This window comes from Lacerta agilis, chromosome 2, assembly GCF_009819535.1.
Source record: "Lacerta agilis isolate rLacAgi1 chromosome 2, rLacAgi1.pri, whole genome shotgun sequence".
Taxonomy (NCBI): domain Eukaryota; kingdom Metazoa; phylum Chordata; class Lepidosauria; order Squamata; family Lacertidae; genus Lacerta; species Lacerta agilis.
In genome coordinates, this window is record NC_046313.1 from 120,367,437 (window position 1) to 120,378,048 (window position 10,612).

Genomic DNA, 10,612 nt, shown 5'->3' on the forward strand with positions numbered 1-10,612 from the left:
AGGAGGAGGGAGGCGTCACTCATTCCTCCCCCTGGGTCAGTGAGCTCCGCTTCCTAGAGAGGCAGGAAGAGGGGGAGGGGGAGGGGCCTCCATCCACATTCCCGGAAGAGAACAAGGTCTGCAGAGGAGGAGGAGGGAAAAGAGGTGCAAAATATAAATATATGGGGAATATATAAGGGGGGGTGTGCATATGGGGAAGTTTGGATTGTGGGGAGGGGAGAAGCATGCGCTTTTCCTACCCAGGGGAGGGAGGGCAGGATTTGGGGCGGGGGGGGGGATGAAAGGAAAACAGGGACGTGCTCCCCCCTCCCCCTTCTTTCTGTGGGTCAGTCGAGGGGGGAGGGGCTGATTGAGGCGCTGGTGGGATAAAGGAGCCCCTCCCCCCCAGAGGGAAAGGAAATCGGAATAGACTAGCGAGCGGGGGGGGGGGAGAGACAGAGAGGACCAAGAGGGGGGAGGGGGCGATGGGCGTGGAGAGAAAGGGGGCAGGGACTCCCCCCCCCAACAACTGACTCCCTGGGCCCCGATCCATGCAATCCGGGTGCAGATCGGGGACCCTCCATTCGCAGGGTTCGCATTGCAAGCCCCACCCCCCCGAAAAACCAGCCTCCCTGCCTTTCACTATGGGAAATGCAGCGGGGTGGGGGTGCAGGGGGGGGCCTTTCTGCAGAGGGAGCGCAAGGAGATGCTCAGCTCCCCTGCCCCCCCCTTGGGCGCCTTTGAGGGAATGGAAATGGGTGGCCCGCCAAGGGGGTCCCCGTGAGGACCCCCATCTCCAAGCAGGGCTGGGGCTTGAACCGAGGCCTCCATTCCGCGCCCCTCTGGGTGTTCTGGCAGGAATCCCTAGGGCGATCCTGGCTCCGCCTGGGTTGGTGGGTCCCTTTTGTCTAGAGCGGGGGGGGGGGGCAGATATAATGAAGGGAATATGCATGAGGGCCCACCAAAGTTGTACTTTGTACATGCCTGATCTAGAGAGAGGGAGTCCATGGAAGTGTTAATGGAGGCGAGAGAGGCCTGGATAGGGACCCCCCTCCCATCTCCCTCCTCCTCCCCCCCCCCTCTGCTCATCTGGTGAGGCCCCTCTGGTTGGAGAGGTGGGCTTCATTGGGAGAGATTTGGTGGGCAGGATGAAGGGTGAGCTGACCAGAGGAACCTCTGGGCGAAGGGGAGACTTGGGGGGTGGAGGGCAGAGGAAGTTGGGGGGCTGAGGGAGGAAGTGAAGCATCCCTGGGGGAGGGATCAAAGTCAGTATTGGCAGGAGATGGAGGGAGAGAGAGAGAGAGAGAGAGATGGTGACTGGCTGCCTTGACTTCTCTTGCCCATAAATCTGCCATGACTTCAAGTCGACCAGGGAGAGACCCCTGAACAGGAGGCCCGATCCACCCACCCTCTCCTCCCTTGAAGCTCAGTCCTTGCCCTGCCTTAAGTCCCAGATCAGAGGCTGCATGGGGGCGGCTGTTATAGTGAGTCCAACCATTGGGAGGAAGAGGAAAGGGAGGAAGCCCACTCCATTATTTCCACCCTTTCAGGCTTCTGTCTTGTCATAGAATCCTAGAGTTGGAAGAGACCCCAAGGGCCATCCAGTCCAACCCCCTGCCAAGCAGGAAACACCATCAAAACATTCCTGACAGATGGCCGTCAAGCCTCTGCTTAAAGACCTCCAAAGAAGGAGACTCCACCACACTCCTTGGTAGCAAATTTCACTGCCGAACAGCTCTCACTGTCAGGAAGTTCTTCCTAATGTTTACGTGGAATCTTCTTTCTTGTAGTTTGAATCCATTGCCCCGTGTCCGCTTCTCTGGAGCAGCAGAAAACAACCTTTCACCCTCGTCTATATGGCATCCTTTTATATATTTGAACATGGCTATCATATCACCCCTTAACCTTCTCTTCCCCCGGGTAAACATACCCAGCTCCCTAAGCCGTTCCTCATAAGGCATTGTCTCCAGGCCTTTGACCATTTTGGTGGCCCTCTCCTGGACACGTTCCAGCTTGTCAGTATCCTTCTTGAACTGTGGTGCCCAGAACTGGACACAGTATTCCAGGTGAGGTCTGACCAGAGCAGAATATAGTGGTACTATTACTTCCCTTGATCTAGATGCTATACTCCTATTGATGCAGCCCAGAATTGCATTGGCTTTTTTAGCTGCTGCATCACACTGTTGACTCATGACAAGTTTATGGTCTACCAAGACTCCTAGATCCTTTTCACATGTACTGCTCTCAAGCCAGGTGTCACCCATCCTGTATTTGTGCCTTTCATTTTTTTTGCCCAAGTGTAGTACTTTACATTTCTCCCTGTTAAAATTCATCTTGTTTGCTTTGGCCCAGTTCTCTAATGTGTTAAGGTCATTTTGAAGTGTGATCCTGTCCTCTGGGGTATTAGCCACCCCTCCCAATTTGGTGTCATCTGCAAACTTGATCAGGATGCCCTCAAGCCCATCATCCAAGTCATTGATAAAGATGTTGAATAAGACTGGGCTGAAAATGTTGAATAGGACTGTCAACTACAGTCTCTCCCACATGCCTGTCTTTCTGTGGAGAAACATCTGAAGGGTTCCTACCCAGAGATACCTGTGCCCAACTCCTTCTCTCCATTCAACCTGGTTTCCATTATCCCCACTACAGTGGTACCTCTGGATGCGAACGGGATCCATTCTGGAGTCTGTTCACATCATGAGCTGTCTGCATCCCGAGCACTACATCTGTGCATGTGTGCGAAACAATTCGGTGCTTCTGCACATGCACGTGACACCATTTGACGCGTCTGTGCATGCGCGAACCGCCGAACCTGGAAGTAAGCCATTCCGGTACTTCCGGGTTCGGCACATTCATAACCTGCGCCGTTCACAACCTGCAGCGAACGCAACGCATGGTACAACTGTATATCAGTTCTCACGTCTGTGGGATTTAAGGGATTGGGAAGATTGCTATGGAAATTGGTGGGGTTCCCCCCCAAACAGCATGTGTTATTGTTGTGTGGATTTGTAGTCAGTGGTACATCTGGCCCAATCTGCATCAGTGTACCCAAACTTTTCAGGATTACTAACAGCTGGCAACCTCAATTTACAATTCATTGTGCCCTTCAAATCCCGTACCCCCTTTTTCACACCCGCACAGTCCTATTCAGTGGGGGCATTTACCTTCCTACTAAGAATTCCCAAAGCATTAGCTAAATCAGGTCTACAAGTGGTAAGACATCAGGTCTACAAGTGTCAGACATCAGCATAGCTGGAGCTCTCTTGTTCTTCACCATTGGAAGGTAGTTCTGGAACATGTCCACTGTCTCACTCTTTTCCTTGATGAAATATGCAACACGATACTTCGAGAAATCATCAAGAAATGTTAATATGTACCAGTTCTTCCCCAGTGAGGGAACATTCATAGGTCCACTGTAGACTGTGCCAAGTCACTGCAGACTATGTCAAGCACTTTGGTGCTTCTCTGCTCTGTGCAAGGAGGAAATGAAAGTTTTACAGCTTTCTGAATAACACAGCTTATGCACTTTCTTGGTGCTGTGTTGCTCTTTGTTACCTGCAGTCCCCTTGCAAGTTCTTTTCTGTGGGTCCCTCTTTTCTGGTGTCCCTGTGTCCCAGCCTTCTATGCAACAGCTCCAGGTCCGCCACATCTTTCTGCTTTGAGTGTGACACCTTAGCACTGATACTCTGAGAGATCAACCTCATATATGCCATTTATTAGATTGGCTTGATCATACACCTCACCATTCTTAGTCAGATTACATTTTCCATTCCCAAATGTGATCTGGAAACCTTTGCTGTCCAAACTGGACACACTAAGCATGTTACAACTGAGTTGTGGAACATATAAAACTTTCTCCACAGTACTATCCAGAGTTTCATTGTTCACATTAAATTTTAAATTCACAGAACATGCACCATTAGCTTCAACACCATTGCCGCCTGTGATTTCAATGTGAGATGCTGCAATATCGTTAATATCATTAAAATAATCCCTTTTATACGAAAAATGGCTGGAAGCTCCTGAATTTAAAATCCACTTATTACAATTATTATCACGATTCTGAACAGTCAAATTCTTTTCTTATATTAGCAAAGTGCGTTCATATCGCCTCTTCACTTGAGCCCGTAGACTGATTTTCAATACAGTTGTACCACAGGTTAAGAACAGTTTCAGGTTAAGCTGCTTTCCTTCTGCGTCTCCAGCTGCTCTCTCCATGCAATGCAAGGCTGGCAAATGGAGGTCCCACCCCAAGAACATTCTCCTACCTGAGCACTCCTTTAGCCAACCACAGGCACCAAGCCTTGTCACTAGTCTTCTATATGGGTCTCCCAAAATGGTCAATAAGCACCTCCTGAGGCCAAAGGGACTGTGCAGCTGATTAATAAATATCTAGAAGTTGAAGGGGACAAAATGTGGCCTAAGGGGTGGAGGATTATAGTGAAGAGGATGAATAACTTCATTGTGAACTTAGGACCCTGATGAATAGTGGGCAGGTTCATGGACAGAGCAGCTCCATTTCCTAGGAGAAACCTCTTTATTTAAAAAGTAAATCCCACAGTTCAACCGTATGTTGATATAATGGTGCTTCATTAACGATAATTAAGGGTTATGAAAGGCTGATGATGCATTACCATTATTTAACATTATTTCATGTGCCTTACTTAAAACTTCGGAACATATGGAGGAAAAAGAGAGAATGTAAGAGATGTTAAAATGAGAGCAGGTGCTGATTGATGTGTGTAATATTCCTCTCTTCTCTTCATAGAAAACAAATAGGATTTCTGCCCACTTTGCCCTCCAAAGCAGAAAATGGAGAAGACAGTCAGAATTCAGGGGGGGGGCACTTTAATGCAAATAACAAAGAAACCATTTAAATACATGGAGTGTGAAAAGAGAAAGGAGAAACAATTTGAAAGTATGTAGTGTGGAAAGAGCTTCACTGACTAGAACACTAAGAATTCAAGAAAGGACTCACACAGAGGGGAAACCATTTAAACGTATAGAATGTGGAAAGTGCTTCAGTAGGAGTGGAAACCTGAATTTACATCATCAGACTCACACAGGAGAGAAACCATTTAAATGCATGGAGTGTGGGAAGAGCTTCAGTCGGAGTGGACACCTTAGAATTCATCAACGGACTCACACAATGGAGACATCATTTAAATGCATAGAGTGTGGGAAGGGCTTCAGTCGGAGTGGAGACCTTAGAATTCATCAACGGACTCACACGGGGGAGAAACCATGTAAATGCATGGAGTGTGGAAAGAGCTTCACTGTCAGTGGAAGTCTTAGAATTCATCAACGGAGTCACACGGGGGAGAAACCATTTAAATGCATGGAGTGTGGAAAGAGCTTCAGTCAAAATATTCACCTTAGAATTCATCAACGGACTCACACAGGTGAGAAACCATGTAAATGCATGGAGTGTGGAAAGAGCTTCACTGACACTGGAAAACTTAGAATTCATCAACGGACTCACACGGGGGAGAAACCATTTAAATGTATGGAGTGTGGGAAGAGCTTCAGTCGGAGTGAACACCTTAGAATTCATCAACGGACTCACACAGGTGAGAAACCATGTAAATGCATGGAGTGTGGAAAGTGCTTCCGTCATAGTGGACGCCTTAGAATTCATCAACGGACTCACACAGGTGAGAAACCATGTAAATGCATGGAGTGTGGAAAGAGCTTCACTGACAGTGGAAGCCTTAGAATTCATCAACGGAGTCACACTGGGGAGAAACCATTTAAATGCATGGAGTGTGGAAAGAGCTTCACTGTGAGTGGAAGTCTTAGAATTCATCAACGGAGTCACACTGGGGAGAAACCGTTTAAATGCATGGAGTGTGGAAAGAGCTTCAGTCAAAATATTCACCTTAGAATTCATCAACGGACTCACACAGGTGAGAAACCATGTAAATGCATGGACTGTGGAAAGAGCTTCAGTCAAGATATTCACCTTAGAATTCATCAACGGACTCACACGGGGGAGAAACCAGTTAAATGCATAGAGTGTGGAAAGAGCTTCAGTGGGAGTGGAAGCCTTAGAATTCATCGACGGACTCACACGGGGGAAAAACCATTTAAATGCATGGAGTGTGGAAAGAGCTTCAGTCGGAGTGGAAGCCTGAGAATTCATCAACGGACTCACACGGGGGAAAAACTATTTAAATGCATGGAATGTGGAAAGAGCTTCAGTCATAGTGGATACCTTAGAATTCATCAACGGACTCACACAGGGGAGACACCATTTAAATGCATGGAGTGTGGAAAGAGCTTCAGTCGGAGTGGAAGCCTGAGAATTCATCAACAGACTCACACAGGGGAGACACCATTTAAATGCATGGAATGTGGAAAGAGCTTCCGCCGTAGTGGACACCTTAGAATTCATCAACGGACTCACACAGGTGAGACACCATTTAAATGCATGGAGTGTGGAAAGAGCTTCTGTCAGAGTGGAGACCTTAGAATTCATCAACGGACTCACACAGGGGAGAGACCATTTAAATGCATGGAGTGTGGAAAGAGCTTCTGTCAGAATGGAGACCTTAGAATTCATCAACGGACTCACACAGGTGAGAAACCATGTAAATGCATGGAGTGTGGAAAGAGCTTCCGTCATAGTGGACACCTTAGAATTCATCAACGGACTCACACAGGTGAGACACCATTTAAATGCATGGAGTGTGGAAAAAGCTTCAGTCAGAGTGGACACCTTAGAATTCATCAACGGACTCACACAGGGGAGGCACCATTTCAATGCATGGAGTGTGGAAAGAGCTTCAGTCAGAGTGGAAACCTTAGAATTCATCAACGGAGTCATACAGATGAGAAACCATTTCAATGCATGGAGTGTGGAAAGAGCTTCAGTCAGAGTGGACATTTTAGTATTCATCAAAGGACTCACAGAGGGGAGAAACCATTTAAATGCATAGAGTGTGGAAAGAGTTTCACTACTAGTGGAAATCTTAAAATTCATCAACGGAGTCACACAGGGGAGAAACCATTTAAATGTATAGAGTGTGGAAAGAGTTTCACTACTAGTGGGAAACTTAGAATTCATCAACGGAGTCACACAGGGGAGAAACCATTTAAATGTATAGAGTGTGGAAAGAGTTTCACTACTAGTGGAAGCCTTAGAATTCATCAACGGAGTCACACAGGGGAGAAACCATATAAGTGCTAGGGAAGTGGATAGATGTTCAGTTGTAGTGGAAGTCTTACAAACCATCAAAAGACTTTGAGGGGTAAGAGCTTTAAGAGTTGATACTCTACAAGTCATCAGGAACTCAAAGAAGAGAAATGGTTTAATAGAAGGAAAGTGGAATCTGCTTTGGTTATTATGGAATGCTTTCCCACATCCTCTACCAACTTCTGTGGGGTGGAACCATTTAGAGTATAGAACGTGTTTCTCTCTAAGTTGACACTTTACTTCACATCAGTAATAGGAAATCAATCTTAAATGCATGCAGTATATGTGAGCTTTTGTTGTTTGTATGTAATGTTGTCTAGACATGTACTTGTATTTAAAGTAATGAAGGTAACATTTCACAATAGTAAGCATAATATAATATTTAATGTACTGTTAGATAGGGAGGGGGAGTGCATGAGTCTAGAGTGCTGCTTCTGAATGAGGATGGATTGAGAGTGAGCTGGTTTTGGTGTTCGGTGGAGGGAGTTGGAAATATTTGTATCTGGGAATGGAGAGTTGCACAAAGTGGAGCTGAGACTGGGGGTGTTGCTTTGGAAGCAGAGTTAGATTAACATTTTAGGAACAGCAGCATGACCCCCCCCCACTGTTGTAATTGCAATAAAGGAACCATGAAGACGCAGAAAGACTGAAAGCACCTACTTATATGCCCAAGGTAATCTTGAAACCCTCACCTATTCTTTTGATTGATGGGTATATTGTGTCAGATATATTGTACATAGATGGCAGGAGAAATAAAAAGTGTATTTAGTGGCACAACCAGGAATTCCCAGCTACATATAAAGATCAGGCAGATTTCCTACCTGGTAGACATATGAAGGACAATGTTAGAAATATTGTGGATATTTTAGAACTGTTGGAGGTGAAAAAGGATTATAAAGCAATCTTGATGTTTATTGATGCAGAGAAAGCCTTTGATAATGTATCCTGGAGTTTTATGGAAAGGAATTTGCATAAGATGGAGGTTTGCCAAAATTTCTGAAATGGCATTAATGCAATTCCCTCCTTTGCCAGGAGAGTTCGCATCTCCCATAAGCAGTACTCACCCCCATTGTCAGACATCAGCATAGCTGGACCTCTCTGGAACTTGTTCTTCACCATTCAAGGTAGTTCTGGAACATGTCCACTGTCTAACTCTTTTCCTTGATGAAATATGCAACACGATACTTTGAGAAATCATCAAGAAACGTTAGTATGTACCTGTTCTTTCCAAGTCAAAACAAAATAAAAAATAAAAAATTCCTTGTTAAAGCAGAGCTGGGAGGGATGCTTCAGCTGGGAGTCCAGCAAGGGGTTGGACTAGATGACTCTTGGGGATCCCTCCCAACTCCACATTTCTATTATTCTTTGCCCCTGCATCTTAGAATTCTGGAGCTGGAAGGGACCAAAGGGTCCTCTTCCTCCAAGGAAGGAGAGAGAGATTGCCAATGGCTCGTGATCAAACCATGAGGGTCAACTGGAGGGAAATACCAGTGGGGCAGGGCTGGCCCAAGTGTCACCCCCCCTCGCCTGGAACCCGGGGTGGGCCACCCCCACCGCCCCCCCTTGCGACGCCTGTGGATGGGAACACGCAGAAACATACCCCACTTTGCTGGGAGGAGCATACTGCAGTGTGCGAAGGAGGAACAATTGCCAAGCACAAGAGGGGGAAATAATTCCTCTGCCCACTTCTCCAGGAATTCCCTCCTCTCTCCTGAATGGGCTGCTTTGCATTTTCAGAGGGAGAGAAATAGCACACACTCTGGACTCAGGTTTAGCTTGTGGTCCACCAACACCCCTCGATCCTTTTCCCATGTACTGTTAGTGAGCCAGGTGTCCCCCTTGCTATCTTTGTGCATCTGGTTCTTGCTGGCTACATGAAGAACCTGACATTTGTCCCTATTGTAATTCGTTCAGTTAGTCTGGGCCCAGTTCTCCAGTCTGTTAAGGTCATCTTGATTCCTAAATCCGTCTTCTGTGGCATTAGCTACCCTTCCCAATTGGTGTCATCTGCAAATGGGATGAGCATGCCCTCACTTCCTTCTTCCAAAGTTCTAGTTACAGGTAGGTAGCTGTGTTGGTCTCCCGTAGTAGGAAAAAAAAATTCCTTCCAGTAGCACCTTAGAGACCAACTAAGTTTGTTTGTGGTATGAGCTTTCGTGCGCATGCACACTTCTTCAGATACACTGAAACAGAAGTCACTGGACCCTTATACATAACAAGAAGGTGGGGAGCGCGTGTCCTGGGGGCGTGCCGCCCAGTGCGGGGTGGCAGCCGCAATGGCACCCCACCAGGATTGTGCCGCAGGGGGTGGTGCGCTCCCCCACACCCATCTTTCTGCCCCAGTGGATGTCTATACAACTACTAGGAATCCACAAGCAGCCCAGAGTCAGGATCCCCCTCTGGGCACGGAGGCAGCCAACAGGAAGCTTCCTTTGGGAAGGATGAAGGCAGCTCTGCAAAACTGGAAGTTACAAGCTCAGAGATCAGGTCTTGGCAGAGCCTGCTAGTCCTATTTTTCACCGTGAATGGCTGCTGTTTTGGAAGGGGGATCCTGCACAGTGATTGGCTAGCTGGTAAATGGAGTGACTTTGGACTGACCTGGCATTGCTCCAAACTAGAAAAAGGAGCCCCCCCCCCCCGCCTTATGATGGCTCTGGGAGCTCTGTATATGTTGCTTGATGGTGGAAAGGTTTGAAACAAAGTGGTCTGTGTGCTCCTGCTTTTAACCTTTCATTTCGGGTTGTCGTAAGTTCCTGTTCCAAGCCCTAAATGCGCATAACAACTCCGGTCTACTCTGCAGGGCTGTTGTAACTGGGACACCCTCCGCCACGGCCCTGCCTCCCCCACGTTGGAGAATAGGTGTAAAAATGACCGGATCCCCACCCCCACGCCTCTCCTGGCAAGGGATTAAAGAGATGAAGGGGGGGGGAGAGAGAGATGCACTTCACCCTGAATCTGCAAACAGGGCAGCTGGGAAGGGAGGACAGAATTTGAGGGGGGGTGAAAGGAAGTAGGGGAGTGCTCCAACTCCCCCTTCCATGTGTGGATTAGTCGAGCGGGGGAGGGGCTGATTTGGATGCTGCTGGGATAAAGGGGGCGCGTCCTTGCAGAGCCCCCAGCCCTGTGTATTGCAGGAAAGGGAGAGAAAGGGGGCAGAACCCCCAACAACAACTGACTTCCTGGGCGCTGCCTGCAGAGGCCCCAATCCATGTAATCCAGCTTTAAATCGGGGGCCCTCCATTCGCAGGGTTTGCATTGCAAGGTGAGATGGTTGGACAGTGTTCTCAAAGCAACAAAATCCGCTTGAGAGTCAAGAGATACTCAGCTGCCCTGCCCCCCCCCCAGCGCTTCTGCGGGGATGAAATGGGAGGGCCTCCCCCAAGGGCTGGACTTGAACCCAGGCCCCAGTTCTGCATTGTTACGGAAATTATGGGGGGG

The 10,612-nt window shown here is 47.7% G+C and overlaps 1 protein-coding gene across 1 annotated transcript; it reads left to right on the forward strand.

Annotated features, from left to right (window-relative positions):
* Positions 1-4,994: 4,994 nt before the first annotated feature.
* Positions 4,995-10,188, forward strand: LOC117042611 (oocyte zinc finger protein XlCOF6-like). Its single transcript, XM_033142149.1, has 2 exons — positions 4,995-7,079; positions 10,145-10,188. Exons 1-2 carry the CDS (start codon positions 5,066-5,068, stop codon positions 10,186-10,188), a joined length of 2,058 nt encoding a protein of 685 aa, XP_032998040.1. The 5' UTR covers positions 4,995-5,065.
* Positions 10,189-10,612: the final 424 nt, after the last annotated feature.

What these genes read in the sequence shown, in the direction of transcription:
- LOC117042611 (XM_033142149.1), top strand. Translation starts at nt 5,066, where the DNA reads ATGGAGTGTGGGAAGAGCTTCAGTCGGAGTGGACACCTTAGAATTCAT. An exon ending in AGGGGAGAAACCATTTAAAT is followed by an intron (nt 7,080 to 10,144) that starts GTATAGAGTGTG and finishes CAAACAGGGCAG; the next exon opens with CTGGGAAGGGAGGACAGAAT.